The 17613-nt window shown below is 51.4% G+C and overlaps 1 protein-coding gene across 6 annotated transcripts in view; it reads left to right on the forward strand.

Annotated features, from left to right (window-relative positions):
* Window positions 1–17613, forward strand: part of LRRC71 (leucine rich repeat containing 71) — a 147870-nt gene that overhangs the window by 53667 nt on the left and 76590 nt on the right. For all 6 annotated transcript variants that reach the window (XM_069217869.1, XM_069217868.1, XM_069217870.1 and 3 more), the window contains exons 7-8: window positions 4573–4641; window positions 5948–6107. In XM_069217869.1, the coding sequence (XP_069073970.1) occupies window positions 4573–4641; window positions 5948–6107 (229 nt within the window). The remainder of the gene's footprint in view (window positions 1–4572; window positions 4642–5947; window positions 6108–17613) is intronic.

The following is a 17613-nucleotide window of genomic DNA, read 5'->3' on the forward strand; positions in this document are numbered from 1 at the left end:
CCCCCAAGAGGATTCTGCACCAGGTGTTGGAGTGGAAGGCAATTATTAACTCCAGAAGTGGTAAAGGTATCCCCAGGCTGCATAGCTTAGTCCATAAAAGATCTCTGTCTACTTTATCAAAAGCCGCGGAGAAGTCTATGAAAGCGGCATAAACAACCCCCCTCTCAGTTTTACATATTTTTCAGTAATGGTTTGCAGCACCATGATGTTATCTAGAGTGCTATGTTTGCGCCTGAATCCGGATTGTTCCAAAGGGATGATGTTATTCTCCTCCGCCCAAGACATTAGTCTAGAGAGTAGACATTTGGTAAAAACTTTTCCCACTGCATCAAGGAAACACAGTTAAAACGTGTTCTTCAGTATTAGGATTTAACAACACTTTCAGTGCTCTTTGTTAATTCCATCCTAATAAACACGATCAGCCTCAACTACATATATCCAACATATGATTTCTCTTTGTTTGAGCACTATCCTTCCTCGGAAACAACCTATGATGGGTATCCTGTTTCCTCCATACCTGACTAGTTCCACTTTGGATATGCATAAAACATTCTGTCCTAGTTTATGCCACGTCTCTATCGATGAGCGTATACGGAGAACACGAATCTGTCCACATATGTATTGATATACCATCTATACTCACAACACATTTTGGAGGTCTATATTGATCATTTTCTAATATGAGAATTTTGCCCCCCCCCCTTTCTTTTCCTCCGTAGATACAGCGTTAAGCATTAACACTTCTATGTGATCATCGTCATCATCAGATGAAGTATGTCTTTCTTTCTGAACACCATTTTGTAACAAATTCACACTCTTTTTTTCTTTAGCACATTCTTTTGATTACATACTTTAGAGAAATGTCCCACTCTGTCTCATTTGAAACACTTGTCACTTATAGCAGGGCAAATCATTGAAGATGCCAAATGTTTAATGCTTCCACACCTATAGCACCTTTTCTTTATATTCCCATTGCTGTTACTTCTGTTATAAATATTTACTTTTGTCAATGGCTTGTACAGATATGTCAACTGCATCTTTGTTTTCAAACTCTTTAACGTATTGTGAAGTATCTTCAATACGTTTTGCAACTACTATCGCTTCATCTAACGACGGATTCTTCAAACTTAACAACTCTTGGATTCTTGTATTTTTAGTATGATTTATCAGTTGATTTTTAATCATTTCCTCATGTGATTCTCTGAAACTACACGTTTGCCAAAGTCCGCAATGCACTGACATACTGATCAATAGACTCATGGGGAGCTTGTTGGGGAGCTTGTTGTCATAAGTTTTTTTCTTGAAAAAAACTTATGACATTCCACAGCAATGCTTGTTTTTCTACTGTAATGATTTTCTAACGCCCCCCTTGCTTTAATATACATATCTTCTTCATCCACTCATTCATCATAACACTCACAATCGGCAAAGTCTTCAATACTTTCCTACCCTCAACACCTAAATTATGCTTCAACAAGACCAATTTTCTTTTAGCTGTAAAAATAGCCCCACCCAAAGCCTCTAAGTAAGTTTCAAACGCCTCTTGCCAATCCTCCCAAGGCGTACTTGGTTCTCCAGGCATTGCCAAAAATGTGGGTGGAGGTGCTATAGATTGCATAATGGGATCCTATATAATTGGAATATATATAAAACAAAAACAGAAGTCACCATAGTCCACACAGATGTGCCTATCACTGTATCGATTCAAAAGTAATCCTTGAAACGGTCCTCCAATCAAGTGCAAAACTGACTGTTCCTTGCAGCTCTGCCACAAAAAATAAACGATCCGTGTAGAAATCGTTGTGCGTTCCTCCAACCAAATATACAAATCGTTCTCTGAAGCTTTGCCGATAACAATAAACGCTCCGAGTAATATCACTACGTTCTATCGTTATGAATCGGACGTCGATAACACAAACAGTCTGTTTTCTAATGGCGATCTCCCTTGTTTCCCTGATGATCTACTGGTGATATTTCTTTTGAAATACGATTTCACTTATCACTGTGACGTCAGCCACACTCGCTGCCCAGCTCGAGACATCACAAGCACTCGCTTTGAAAAACAACATGCGAGTAAGAGTAAACAGTTCCACGGTTCCTCACATTAGCGCGAGGTAAGCGCTTCGTTAAAGTTTTACACCATTTCCTTTCCATTTTCACGTCTTTATACTGCTGACTGTCGTCTAATGCAATTCCCGTGTAAATACCGTTCTTTCCAACACGTACCACAGACCAAGGGTGTTCCAACCTGTACCTCCTCACTGAACTCGGTTTCCTGGATGCACCATTACCACCTCTACGATAATTTGAGGTTTTTAGGCAACACAGCCAGTGTCACTACACAAATTCCTGCAGCATCGCTTCACAAGAATAAATATTGCCAGGGTCGGTTCACATGAATACATCCCATCCTCGTCGCCACTTTAAAAAGACGCCTTTCCATTTCTCTTCTGTATCTTCATTATTGCCATCAAGATATATCCATCGAACCCTGGCAGATCACAGTCAGCAACTGCTCACTTCCTTACAATCTTCTTTTCACATTCCCTATTCTAATTCCAAGTCCTGTTGCTATGCAGTCGCTACCAGGACCTCAGTGTTCTAATACCTCTTAGTACAACACCTGGAGCTATGCCACATGTCCTAAGGATGTTGTGCAGGTGTGTGAGCGGACAGTGTGCAGAGTGATCCACAGGGCGCCTTATGCACCAGAGCTAAAGATATGGAAAATCCCACCCTTTTCGCAGATTGCACGATCCACACCGTGACTTGCTGGCAGGAGGGGTGCTCTGTTACCTTAGGGGACTCATACCTGTCCGGCCAGTTTGTAACCCTCCAGGAGGTCACAGAGACCTGCAATCTAGGTACGGGCCAATTCCTTGAATTTGCCAAAATTGTCACCATAGTGCGGGAAGTATGGCTGGGTTTCCCAGATGCCCCTGAGCTCACCCTAATGCATTGCTGACATTGCAGGGAGGTGTTGGAGACGTATTACTCATATATACCGGGCTTTACAGGCAGATAGACCTGGACCCCATCTAAAAGTAGGGGAAACATGCAGCAGGTCTCTGAGTTCCAATTTATAACTGCAGAATGGACTAGGATACGGTGGGGCTGAGGGATGTTTCTACTAATTCACGCTTTAAACTTATTCAGTATAATGTGGTGCACGTCACTTATCTCTCACCAAAGCACCTTCCTGTGATTTATCCTACTAGGACCGAGAGTTGCACCTGTTGCATATATATGGAGTCAGATTTTTTTTATGTCCTGTGGAGCTGCCCCCGGATTGTTAATTACTGGGACGAGGTACTTTGACTTTTGCAGGGAGCTGCAGGATGGGCGTTACCCAGGGAAATGAAATACTTGAAGAAACTTTCTAGGACATTTATACTCCTTGGGTTGACGCTAGCCAAAAGGCGCATTTAGCCTTTGAGTGGGGGAGTCTGACCCCCCAGCAAACGCATACTGGCTAGGTTACATGGCAGAATGGGTTGGGGAGGAGGCAGCACACATGAAGGTCAGACGTGACGATAAACTAGTAAATGACCTACTGGCACTGGATGCCATGATTCGTGACCTTGACGAAGACGGCCCTGCCACCTTGGCAGCGACAGAGGATGAGACCAAAAATGCTACAGACTGAGTGCACTTCACCTGACCTATGACAGACATGGCTAATGTGTATAAGGGCTTGGAACCAGATGAACACACACAACTGGGGTCCCATGATACTGTTTGATATGCTTGGATAAGGGAAAAGGGAGGAGAGCATTGAGTACTGAGGGCGGGAGGGAGGTTTTGACTCTGTTATGGGTTGTCCGATTTGTTACCTTATTCCTTTTTTGAGAGTTTGCTATTTGCTATGGGGCATTATGGGAGGCATTTATTCCAGCTATTCGTGCTGAGACGCTGGGCATCCTGTTCAGGACTTCATGGAGAGTTTGGAATGTACTGGATGGTGTTATGGTACACACTAGGTACATGTCTGTTATTAAAACGCCAATAAACAAAATCTGGGAAAAACTCAGAAGGGAGATACCAGTGCAGAAAAGAGTGGGTCTGGACAGTATCGCCCCAATGGGTTAGGTCCCCAGCTTGTGCCCGGGTTCTGGAGTTATTGGGTCATTTTGCACCCGTTTTGCCCGATCAAAGTGGGCTTAACACTCCCATTTACTACTTGCTCTGAGAAGATGTAGGTGTAAGTGAGGGGCACAGAGTGTTGGTGTGTGGAGGATGTGTGGGAACAGGACAGACTCCTGGGCTATTGGGCGGAGTCCTGAATCCCCACCCTTGCTTGAGGTGGAAACCTGCCTGAGTGTCTGCTGGACCAGAAGCCCTGGTGGGTTTAGAACTGGTAATCCTGGGTGTGGTAACATAGAGTTAATCAAAACTAGCCAGGTCCGTGGCCCCACCTGGGTAGCGCTCCAGCCAACCCCCATAACGGGCCCTTAATGTAGCTGAATATATTTTAATGAACGTGAACAGAATTAAATCGACCTTTAACATTACGATAATAAAGTTACACAGTCACTTGTCTTTTTATCGCCCTGTTGCTGTTTACCTTTCTAGGACACTGGTGCTCGATGGGAATCCATTGGAGCAGCAGCCATATCACAAGCTGATCACTGAGGATGTCACGTACGTACATTGATGAAAAATAAGCCCATTAAGGGAAATCTGGTGACTTTTTCAACAAATTGTCAATACAGCAATTTATTTTTGTCCACATGTTTAAGTAATCACAGCATCATATTCGCATACATATTTGATAATCAATATTTAAGCTAACATTGCCCGTGTGTCATGCTTTCATTATGTTTTTTTTTTTTATTATATTTGTGTTTATTGCAGTCTATGTATAGTGTGGCTTACTGTCCTAATTTAATCATAACAAAATGTTTATGGCAGAAAACATACAACACAAATCAATTTACGGTGATGATAAAACACATTAATACAGGGACCGCATCAGGTGATTTACTTGTGGCATAAGCAAGTCACTGAAGTTTACCTATTCCCACGTTGCTCACTTTGGTTACGAGGGACTGGGAGAGTGGCACACGTTACATAATTACATTTAAGACTTGCAAAGATCTGTCTTTTCCTTTTTCGAGCTGGTGGGGTGAAATCATGTATTACTGTCTTTTCATTAAGTGTGATTCCTTGTGCCCAGGGCCCAGCGTTAGCAACTTAGCCAACTGGTCCAGGGCGGTATCCCTAGCGGGGACACTGACTGCACCTTTGGGAGTAGCCCAGTGTTTTCAAGCCCGGAACTACTGGGTCTGGTAATACCGGGATCGGTCATTTCTGGCTGGAAACACCAGACCTGGATCTGGATGTGTTGCTTCGGGGGTTCTGGGCACCCGAGAAGTTGGTACCTGCACAGCAGGAGAGCGTTTGGTCGTGGCATCTTTGCCGGGCCTCGGGCAGTGCCTGCGGTAAACTGCAGGTGGAAACGGGACGAGTAATGGGTTTGGAATCGGGAATTTCTGGGGGAAAAGATTCGGGGAAAAATTGGTCTTTCGGTGTGAATTGTAGATGCCCCCCACCCCGGAGGGGAAAATGCACTACCCATATGGAACTCCTTAATATGAACTCAGAAGTAAGACATTTTCAAGATAAGCGAGAAAAATTAAAACCTGGTAAAACACAAACCTTGACTGGCCAAATTTATTTTACGCTTAGTTTTTAATTCATGCATTCATGAACCACTGTGTTATCTAAAACTGTCATGGTTTTCTAAATGTGGAATAATGGATGCTTTAGTTTCGTGGTTCAAATCAAATTTAGCCAACAGCCTGCAGACAATTCTCCCAAAACACAGTCATCTACATGCAAAATGAAGTGGTTTCTATGCCTTGGCTACATAAGCCTCCTTGGTATTCCATTACCCTTACTAATTTTGATATGTTTTACTTTTCCAACTTCATACTTCCTCCTACAGAGCTTCTCATCTAGTGCTACGAAACAATAAAATTGATGACGAGGGAGCTAAACTGATTGGACAGGCACTATCAAACCTGAAGCTGGGCCACAAAAGTCTGGTGTCTTTAAATCTCAGCTACAACCATATTGGCAATGAGGGGGCAGGGTCCATTGCTGAGGTGAGAAACCAAAGTTTAAAAAAAATAATATATATATATAGATAGATGTCTGTATATGTGTGAAGATGAAATGTGCATTGTCATTGGCACACACATAATCACAAACAAACCTAATGTCAAATGTATGCTGTTTTGAAGCTTGTCTGAAATTGTACAGCACCTTTAAAGTATGTATTTTCTAGGGGTGAAGTTCCCCTGCATAAACTTTTTCTGAGAATGACATGATCTAATCAGAGGATGTGTTTTTTATATTCTGTGCAATATTTTAGTCCCAAATCAACAAACATTTGTTCATGAATCCCTATGTAAACGAAAAATTTATTTGTTAGCCTCAACTTAGACAAATCCCCTCTCCCTCTGTCCCTGGAAAAGTAAAGTAAGTATGAAACTTGTCAGTCCTATTGGCTTTGTCGATGGTTGTTAGCCGTTTGAGATAAATGAGTATCAACAATGATCTCTTATAAATAATTAACATTTGGAATGTTTCAATTCTGCAATTATGAATTAAATATTATTGAGGCCTGTGGCAGGAGTATGTCTTTCAGTTATGTGTGCTTTATTTTAGATATGTATACCCTTTTTCTCTACACATCTCATCCATCTTCACGTTTTCAATCATTTCTCTTTCCTCGTCAGCACCCTCATTACACAGTCGCCTGAATGCATTTCCTAGCATCTCCCTCATTTTACCATCTCAAACATACACTGCACTCACACACATTTGAGCACTTTATTTCCTTATGCTTCCTCCTAAATATTTTGACCTCTTTGCACAACCTTCGCACAAATTTACACTGAATTTCAATTGTAGCTCATTGTTCTGTGGGCTCTGCAGAGGCGCCAACAAACTGACAGGCACTTTTTGCTTTGCCTTCAGCCTCAGCACCAGCGCTCTCTATCGAAGCCCCTCATAGACACGTGGCACAAGTCAGAGAATGCACTATGCAAGAGTAATAAAATGCACAAAAAGAAATACAGAAACAGAGCATGATGAAACCGCTAACTCTCTTGGCGAATGCAACATTAAGTAAAACGTGAAAAAAGAAAGGAACAAAATCACTGACACACATTACCTTAACGTTTTTAACATTCATTGTTCACAAATCAGTCCATGTTTTTGACAACAATGTTAAGAGCATGAAGATAGGGCCAGTTTTAATTCATAAAGCAGATAACTGCCTTTCCTGTAAGCACATATTTCTCGCTTTGAGCTTGACTCGAATATGTGGATAAACTTTGTAATGGAAATCAGAACCCTGCTCATCTTTTGGAACAGTTTAGCGGTGGAACAAACAGCAGCTCCACTTCTGAAGTGGCCAGCAATCTGCAGCCAGGGCTGGGGAGGTTAAGGTGACAAGGGGTCTCAGCACAATATGAATAACCCAAGATTAGTATTATAACACTTAGCATTACCGAGGACAAGGCACTAAACCAGACATGCTTGCATTCACTCCTACTGTGGGATGAATGGGAAAGGGTGGGATCGAACCCTGTGAATAACAGATGCCTGCCCTCATGCAGGGATGAAGGCTCCAACCCCCGAAACTGTGATGCTAAAAGCGTCATTTGCCTGGAGTGGATACCATTGCAGATCACAATGGAAATGAAGGGCTTTAGATAGCTAAGCCCTGCGTCGTGCGTCACAGTACAGAAAAGTTGATTTACTGCCTGGGCTCCATCTCCTACTTCAAATCAAGGTGGGGCAGACAGCGTGGGACAGACAGCCCAGAGTCTAATACATCGATTTGTTTAGAGATATGATCCTATTTCTAAACAAATGCATCTATTTAATATTTTTTTTTAATGTTGATGTGCAGGAATTTCAGAGGGGAGCAGCCCCTTTGTCAGTAGAGGAGAAACCACCCTTGATGAAAGTACTCTTTTGGGCGAGATCTCGGTTTCTTAGGAGAGTTGGGCTGAGCAAATTTGAACTAAAGATCAGCTGGCCGGGTTTGGCTGTGAGGTTTACGTACAAAGAAAGCTATGTCTAAGGAAGTTTCAGGAGTTGAGTATAAAATAGGAAAATACTCACAAATAATCGATCCAGTTGAAAAACATTTTGGCCCTCATTCTGACCCTGGCGGTCGGTGATAAAGCGGCGGCCAACCCGCCAACAGGCCGGCGGTCCAAAATATGCAATTCTGACCCTGGCGGGAACCGCCAACACAGCCCGCCGCATTAACACTCCGACCGCCACGGCGAAACAAACAAACAGCGCGGCGGTCCCCGCCAACAGCCAGGCGGCAGACAATGTACCGCCCACCCTATCACGACCCACCAATCCGCCACCTTTTCCGGGGCGGGAGCACCGCCGATAAAAACACGGCGGAAACAGACTACGAACGGGAAAACGCTCACCTCCACATACTCCACGCGAGATTCCGGCAGTATGGAACCCGAGTTGCAGGTCATCCCCGCACTCCTATACCTGCTCCTGTACCAGGAGCACGCCCGGCGGCGCGGAAGACATCGGTGAGTACTGCACCTACGACACAGGGGAGGGAAAAGATTACCGGCACACACCCACCCACCCACACCCACTACAACACACACATCAATGCATTCCCACAGATCACTGTCACAACCCACACACCCCCCCCTCCGAAATAATGCAAAGACCAAAAGAAGAGATCTTAAACGGGCAGATATATTGAAAAATGGACAGCAGTAATCCCAATAAATAAATAAACTATGTACAAAATATATACATCTACTAAATGTAGTCCAACCACTGTCCGTGGACCACAGGGGTCCTGAGCAAAGGGGCAAGGCCCAGTCCCACGACAAGAACTCCACGGAGAGAACACTGCAGGGGCATCAGAAAGAAAAAAGGACAGGCACCTCAGGGGGAAGGGAAGGGGGGGCACCTCAGCCACTTGAGTACACAACGCCAGATCCACGAGGGGACTCCATGACCACTGGCCCATCCTGGGGAGAGCAAAGCCACAGTCCATACAGTCCATACAGTGGGTGGCCTGCCCACTGGGCCATCCTGGGGAGAGCAAAGCCACAGTCCAAACAGTCCATACAGTGGGTGGCCTGCCCACTGGGCCATCCTGGGGAGAGCAAAGCCACAGTCCATACAGTCCATACAGTGGGTGGCCTGCCCACTGGGCCATCCTGGGGAGAGCAAAGCCACAGTCCATACAGTCCATACAGTGGGTGGCCTGCCCACTGGGCCATCCTGGGGAGAGCAAAGCCACAGTCCATACAGTGGGTGGCCTGCCCACTGGGCCATCCTGGGGAGAGCAAAGCCACAGTCCATACAGTGGGTGGCCTGCCCACTGGGCCATCCTGGGGAGAGCAAAGCCACAGTCCAAACAGTCCATAACAGACTCCACTGCCACTGGAGGAGGCATGTTGGCCAGAGGACATCCTGCAGCCCTGCCCGAGACAGATCCTGCCCTGCCACGTCTGCCAAAGGTCCAGCGGTTCCTGCCTGGAAGGGCCCAGTTCTGCGGTTCTTGAGACGGCGGTCCCCAGCGGAGCGGTGCTGGAGACGGCGGGGCCCAGTTCAGCGGTTCTTGCCTTGAAGGGTCCAGTTCAGCGGTTCTTGAGACGGCGGTCCCCAGCGGAGCGGTGCTGGAGACGTCGGGGCCCAGTTCAGCGGTTCTTGCCTTGAAGGGCCCAGTTCAGCGGTTCTTGCCTTGAAGGGCCCAGTTCAGCGGTCCTTGCCTTGAAGGGCCCAGTTCAGCGGTTCTTGAGACGGCGGTCCCCAGCGGAGCGGTGCTGGAGACGGCGGGGCCCAGTTCAGCGGTCCTTGCCTTGAAGGGCCCAGTTCAGCGGTTTTTGCCTTGAAGGGCCCAGTTCAGCGGTTCTTGAGACGGCGGTCCCCAGCGGAGCGGTGCTGGAGACGGCGGGGCCCAGTTCAGCGGTTCTTGCCTTGAAGGGCCCAGTTCAGCGGTTCTTGAGACGGCGGTCCCCAGCGGAGCGGTGCTGGAGACGGCGGGGCCCAGTTCAGCGGTTCTTGCCTTGAAGGGCCCAGTTCAGCGGTTCTTGCCTTGAAGGGCCCAGTTCAGCGGTTCTTGAGAAGGCGGTCCCCAGCGGAGCGGTGCTGGAGACGGCGGGGCCCAGTTCAGCGGTTCTTGCCTTGAAGGGCCCAGTTCAGCGGTTCTTGCCTTGAAGGGCCCAGTTCAGCGGTTCTTGAGACGGCGGTCCCCAGCGGAGCGGTGCTGGAGACGGCGGGGCCCAGTTCAGCGGTTCTTGCCTTGAAGGGCCCAGTTCAGCGGTTCTTGCCTTGAAGGGCCCAGTTCAGCGGTTCTTGAGACGGCGGTCCCCAGCGGAGCGGTGCTGGAGACGGCGGGGCCCAGTTCAGCGGTTCTTGCCTTGAAGGGCCCAGTTCAGCGGTTCTTGAGACGGCGGTCCCCAGCGGAGCGGTGCTGGAGACGGCGGGGCCCAGTTCAGTGGTTCTTGCCTTGAAGGGCCCAGTTCAGCGGTTCTTGAGACGGCGGTCCCCAGCGGAGCGGTGCTGGAGATGGCGGACATTCTATGGCCAACTGCTCATTGCCTGGTGGTGCCCTCCTGGGCAGCGGGGATGGTGCTCCTTCAATGCCCACCTGGGCTGTGGGTGGTGGGGCCCTCCTGGCCAGCTGGGCTGGGTCCTCCCTGGGCAGCGGCTATGGGGGTGGTGGGCTCTCCCGGGGCAGCTGTGCCGGTTCCTCCCGGGGCAGCGGCTATGGGGGTTGCGGGCTCCTCCTGGGCAGCTGTGACGGGTCCTCCATGGGCAGCAGGCCTGCTGCCTGACTTCTCCGCCTTGCTGCCCTTGCCCTCCTTAGTCGGGAGTCTGTGGCCCTTTCCTCCCTTTGGAGCTGTGGCTGTTGACGGTGGCTGGCTAGTGTCCTGGGGGGATATAGAACCCGGGCTCCGGCGGCGGCCCTTCCGCCTTCTGCTCCTCTTCCCAGGGGGTGGGCTGGCTGTCCCCTTGCTGCTGGGCGAAGATCCAGACCTGCGGGCTGGTGGGCTCCAATACCCCTGCACCCTTGTCAAGGGGGCTGCAGGGCTGGTGGTGGCTGAGGTGCTCTTCTTACCCCGACGAGAAGGAGGGGGGGGCTCAGGGTCAGGAAAGAAGGTAGCAGTAGAGAGATAGATTTTCCTGGGACAATGGATAGTGGTAGGTACAGTGGGAATGGGAGTGGAGGGAGAGGATGTGGTTGTAGGCGAGACAAGTTTGCTGTCTTTGGGTGCAGGTGCAGGAGCGGGAGGCTGTCGTGAGGTGGATGGCTGTTGGGTGGGTGGGTGGCTGCGTTTGTGTGGTGTGGAAGAGGGGGTGACAGACACAGTGGGAGAGGACACAGGGGACGTGTAAATGGCAGTGGGGGTGGTGACTGCACGTGTGCGGACTGGACTGGAGGGTGTGCTGGTGATGGAAACACTGGCTGATGGTGAGGTGAATGAAGGTGTGAGTGTAGACGTCGGAGGGAGGAGGGAGACGAGGAGGTGGGGGTCACAGAGGTGGTAGTGACTGTTGGCATGTCTGCATCGGAATGTTGCTTGTGTGAATGTCTGCGTGATCTGTGGTGCTTATGTTTGGATGAGCTGCTCTTGGGTGTTGAGGTGTGTGCAGGCTGGTCTGATGGTGTGGGTGGGACAGGCAGAGGAACAGGAGACTGGGAGGAGGGAGTTAGTAGAGGGAGGCAGGAGACAGGGACAATGGCTGCCGTCAGTGCTGAGGCCAGAGCCTGGAACGATCGCTGATGGGCAGCCTGACCCGAATGAATGCCCTCCAGGTACGCATTGCTGCGATGAACCTCCCTCTCCACCCCCTGGATGGCATTCAAAAGGGTAGTCTGCCCAACAATGAGCGTTCGGAGGAGGTCAATGACCTCCTCACTGAGGGCAGCGGGGGTAACAGGGGCAGGGCCTGAGGTGCCAGGGGCGATTGAGATGCCCGGCTTCCTGGCAGAGCGGGCACGGGGCGAACGCTGAGGGGCTGCTGGGAGGGCGGAGATGGTGCGCTGGGTGGCGGCTGTACCTGTAATGGCGGGGGGCACGGATGGTGCCACCCCCGCAAGGGAGCTCCCTTCCGAGGACGTGTCCGTGTCGCTGCAGGGTCCAGTCGTCCCCGTTGTGGAGCTCCCCTCGCCCTCCGTCTCACTGGTCCAGTCAGACTCTGTGGCATGGCCCTCCTGGGCCATGTGAGATGCAGCTCCCTCCTGCCCCGATGCCACTTCTCCTCCGCCTGATAATGCTGATGCACACAAGCACAGAAAGACAAACAAAAAGGGGGGGGGAGAGAGAAATAAAGAGATTTTGAGTACATGGATCACCGGTACAGTTAGCGGACATGACAGACACAGATGCCCCCTGCACTAAGTTGCGCACTTGGGGTCCCCTACGCATTCCGTGGAACATGCCCTACACGCCTAGAGTTGACAACTGCACCCATGGATGACACAGCCCAGGGATGGCTGTACTGGCACACTACTGAGGGTGGTGGCTGGGGACACAGGGGCTTACGGGGGGGGCCCAGCCTACAGATATCGCCCTGGCCTAGGGGGACCCACAGCCCTCCTCCCCCACCCAGACACCTCCACTGCGCGACAACAGAGTAGATAATGCTTGTACTCACCCCCTTGTGTCTGCTGTGCTGCCCTCACGCGCCCATCCAAATCAGGGTAGGCCACCGCCAGGATCCGGAACATCAGGGGGGTCAGTTGACGGCAGGCACCCCGCCTACGTTGGGAGGCCATCCCCAGCAGAGACTCGGCGGTCTTCTTGGTCCCGCGGTGGATGTCCTCCCACCTCTTGCGGCAGTGGGTGCCCCGTCGATGGTGGACCCCCAGGGTCCGGACTTCCTTGGCGATGGCACGCCAAATCCCGATCTTCTCATGGGCGCGGACCTATGTGACACGTACAGGGAGGGAGAAATACCACGTTCAAGTTTGTCTGCATTTTCGTTGCCAGTGGCCCAACGCCCCCCATCCCCGCCAGGCCCAACATGCCCCCCCATCCCCGCCAGGCCCCCCGCCAGGCCCCCCGCCATGCCCCCCGCCAGGCCCAACATGCCCCCCATCCCCGCCAGGCCCCCCGCCATGCCCCCGCCAGGCCCAACATGCCCCCCATCCCCGCCAGGCCCCCCGCCAGGCCCCCCGCCAGGCCCCCAAGCCAGCCAGTGGCCCCAAATCCATATTGAATTGAACTCACTTGTTGGTCTGGAGGACCGTAGAGTAGCGCATACTGGGGGAGGACCCCATCCACAAGTTTCTCCAACTCTTCTCCAGTGAAGGCAGGGGCCCTTTCCCCAGGCGCAGCAGCCATTGTCCCTTCCAGACCGAGGTCACAGCAACACTTGCAGTATAGGTCCTCTCCTGTGAAAGTTCAAGTCGCAAGTGAATAAGTAGATAGAAAATGGCGGTCACGTCCGCGGCGGTGCGTACCGCGGCGGTGCGTACCGCCACCGCCGGCGCCCTTCGCCATTGGCTCCTGAAACCCATAGGCTTCAATGTTAACCAATGCGGCTTCGCGCCGCGGTCTTCGCCCGCCGACCACCGCGGTGTGCCACGCCAGCGCATTGACCTCACATCCCATTGTCACACTTCACAGGTCAGGGAGCCGCCATTTCGAGGGTCCACATGGCTCAATTTCAACTGCGTCACACAGGCCTAGGCCTTGCATAGCCACTCAGACACGCCATTCACTGCATAGAGAATCGTTTACTGTGCAAGCTGTGAGTACGTACCTGTGGGTTGCTTGACTGTGTGCTCCATGTTGTCCTTCCTAGGCACCGTCCGCTGGGTTTGGCGAGGAGACGGATGAATCCTCCCGTGTACAGGCCGCTGGTGGACCTGTCGACAATGGAAGCACGCCACATTATCCTGACCTACCGGCTTGACCGTGCCACTATACATGAACTGTGTGCCCAGCTGGAGCCCGACCTGATGTCCCCCATCCGCCAACCCACAGGGATTCCCCCTCTGGTGCAGGTCCTGTCAGTACTCCACTTCTTGGCAAGTGGGTCATTTCAGACAACAGTGGGAATTGCTTCTGGGATGTCTCAGCCCATGTTTTCGAAGGTGTTATCCAGAGTGTTGTCGGCCCTGATGAAATACATGAGGAGCTACATCCTTTTCCCTGAGGTGGGCGAATTGGCTGCAGTGAAGGGTGATTTCTATGCCCTTGGACATATTCCCAACGTCATTGGTGCCATTGATGGGACCCATGTGGCTTTGGTTCCCCCAAGAGACAGGGAGCAGGTGTACTGGAACAGAAAAAGTTACCATTCCATGAACATCCAGGTGGTGTGTTTGGCTGACCAGTACATCTCGCATGTCAATGCCAAATTCCCAGGGTCAGTGCATGACGCCTACATCCTAAGGAATAGCAGCATCCCTTACGTGATGGAACAGCTAGAGAGACACCGTGTATGGCTATTGGGGGACTCTGGGTACCCCAACCTGTCGTGGCTACTGACCCCAGTAAGGAATCCCCGGACCAGGGCAGAGGAACGGTACAATGAGGCCCATGGGCGTACTAGGAGGGTGATCGAACGCACCTTCGGCCTCCTAAAGGCCAGGTTTCGGTGCCTGCATATGACAGGTGGATCCCTAATGTACTCACCTAAGAAGGTGTGTCACATCATCGTGGCCTGCTGCATGCTTCACAACCTGGCTTTGCGCCGCCAGGTGCCTTTCCTGCAGGAGGATGGTCGAGACAGTGGTGTTGTGGCAGCTGTGGAACCTGTGGAGAGTGACGAGGAGGAAGACGACGGGGCTGAAACAGACAACAGGGACAGAATCATTGAACAGTACTTCCAATAGGACACAGGTAACAATTCAAACATAATTTAGTAAATGTGAACTACTCTCCTGCATCTCTGCTGCCTGTCTATTTGCCCCAGTGTATGATGACTGAGTTGTGGCTTTTCCCTCCCTATTTCAGATCTGGGGTCCCCACTACGAGTCCTGTGCTTCGTTTCCCCATGGACTACAGCTTTGTGGCAGCTGTTTGTTGACTTCACTATGTACAAGGACATATTTGCACTGTCATGTCAATTACAATATTTTGAAATCACAGCCAGACTCAAGATAGTTTTGTGCAAAATAGGTGTTTATTTCAGTGCTCAAAATGGGATGGGTGGTTTCAAGTGGGTGGGGGCTATGGTGAAGGAATGTCCATGGCAGAGTCCAGAGTAACAGTCACACAGGTGCATTGTCCAGAGGCCTGTGGAGAGATGGAGCATGGGCAGTTCAAGGATGGACAGGGTGACAATGTGGGACAGTGGGATGACATCAGGTGGTATCCTTTGCTGGCGGGGGTCTTGACATCCTACTCTGTCTTCTTGCGAGATCTCAGGGCCCTCTTGCGGGGTGGTTCTTCTCCTGCAGGAGGTGGGGGTCTGGTGGGCTGCTGTTGTGCGGGGGCCTCCTGTCCACTAGCGCCGGCGGAGGTGGTTGGCTGTTCTTGGTCCAGGCTAGTGGCAGGGGCCCTTTGTTGTTGTTGAGTGTCCGTCCTGGTGTTGATGAGGTCCTGCAGCAGCCCTACCATGGTAACCAGGGTGGAGGTGAGGGCTCTGATGTCCTCCCTGTACCCCCGATAGTGTTCCTCCTGCAGTACCTGGATCTCCTGGAACCGGGCCAGTACCGTCGCCATCGTCTCCTGGGAGCGGTTGTATGCTCCCATGATGGTGGTGAGGGCCTCGTGGAGAGTGGGTTCCCTGGGCCCGTCCCCCCCCTGTCGCACAGCTGCCCTCCGAGTTGCCCTGTTTCCCTGGGCCTCTGCCCCCTGGCCGGTGTGCCCACTACCACTGCCCGCAGGTCCCTGTTGTTGTTGGGGTGGTGGGTTATCCTGGGTGCCCTGTAGTGGTAGACACACCGCAGATTGACGCGCCCTGGAGACAGAGGCATGGGCCCGCTGGGTGGGAGCTGTGCTGGTGTTCCCAGAGGGGTTTGGGTCTGTAGTGGCCTGTGCCTGTGTGAGGGGAACCGACTGTCCAGAGGTCCCAGATGGTCCGGGCTGGTCATCAGTGTCCAAGTCGACAGAGCTGCTGTCATCGCTGACGGCCTCTTGGGTGGGGGGTGTGGAGAATTCTGGGCCCTCCGTGGCGGTGTGTTGACGGTCGGGTCCTGCAGGGGTATAGAGGTATGGTTATAGTTTCAATGTGTGCCATATGGGTGTATCTGTGGGTTCCCGTGTCCCCAAGTGCTGGCATTCGTGTGTGGGGGCTTTGGTGAGGGAGGCTTGTGGGGGGGATGTGTATATGCATTGGGCATGCTTTGGTGATGGGTGTCCATGCTTAGTGGACGCATGCAGGCCTAGGTTTTGGGATGTGTGGGTTGTGATGGTGAGACATTGGCAGGGAATAGGTGTGCTGGGGGTGGGGGTGAGGATGGTGGTGGGGGTGAGGATGGTGGTGGGGGTGAGGGTGGGGGTGAGGGTGGGGGTGAGGATGGGGGTGGGGGTGAGGGTGGGGTTCGAGGATGGGGGTGAGGGTTGGGGTATGATTTGGCATGCAGGTGGGGGGGAAGCAGTAGTGAAGCTTCAACTTACCAGAATCCATTCCTCCGCCGACTCCTGCGAGGCCGTCAGGATGCAGGATGTTCAAGACTTCCCACTCCCATGTTGTAAATTGTGGGGGTTGAGGTGGGGGTCCTCCGCCAGTCTTCTGCACGGCGATGTTGTGCCTGGATACCATGGAACGCACCTTCCCCCGTAGGTCGTTCCATCGCTTCCTGATGTCTTCCCGATTTCTGGGGTGCTGTCCCACAGCGTTGACCCTGTCGACAATCCTCTGCCATAGCTCCGTCCTCCGGGCAATGCTGGTGTATTGGATATGTGTGCCGAAGAGCTGGGGCTCTACCCGAACGATTTCCTCCACCATGACCCTGAGTTCTTCGTCTGAGAAGCGGGGGTGTCTTTGGGGTGCCATGGAGTGGTGTGTATGATGGGTGGGGTGGAGTATGTGTAGTTAAGTGTGTTGAGTGTGGTGGTGTGTGTTGTTTTGTGTGTGGATATTGTGTGGGTGATGGTGTAGTGTGCCTCTGTGTGATGGTATTCTGTGATCGCTGATGTGTCTCTCAGTGCTTCTTTTCGGATTTTGGTCGAAGGGGTTTGTGGGTGATGTGGGTGTGTGTTTTATATTGTATTGTGTGTGTGGGAGTGGTGTGTGTATGTGTATCAGGTGTGTGGAATTCAAATCGTCCAATGTGGCTGAGTTTTGTTCGTTTGTGTGTATTCTGACCGCGGCGGTGTGTACCGCCAATGGAAAACCGCGTTTGAAAGACCGCCGCGTGGATTCGTGGGTCGTAATGGCATGGGCGTATTTCTGTTGGCGTGACGGTGGAGGTTTGGTCACCTCCACTTTTCCGCCGACCGCTGGTCTGGCAGTCTGTTGTGGCTGTCGGATTTTCGGAGGTTTGGCTGCTGCGGGTCAGAATGACCGTGGCGGGTTACCGCGACCGCGGCGGAATTATGGAGGATTTCTGACCGGCGGTAGGCGCCTTTTACCGCCGAGGTCAGAATGACCACCTATGTGTGACTTTGACACCAGAGAGTCTGAAAATGAATACTT

This window comes from Pleurodeles waltl, chromosome 12, assembly GCF_031143425.1.
Source record: "Pleurodeles waltl isolate 20211129_DDA chromosome 12, aPleWal1.hap1.20221129, whole genome shotgun sequence".
Classification (NCBI taxonomy): domain Eukaryota; kingdom Metazoa; phylum Chordata; class Amphibia; order Caudata; family Salamandridae; genus Pleurodeles; species Pleurodeles waltl.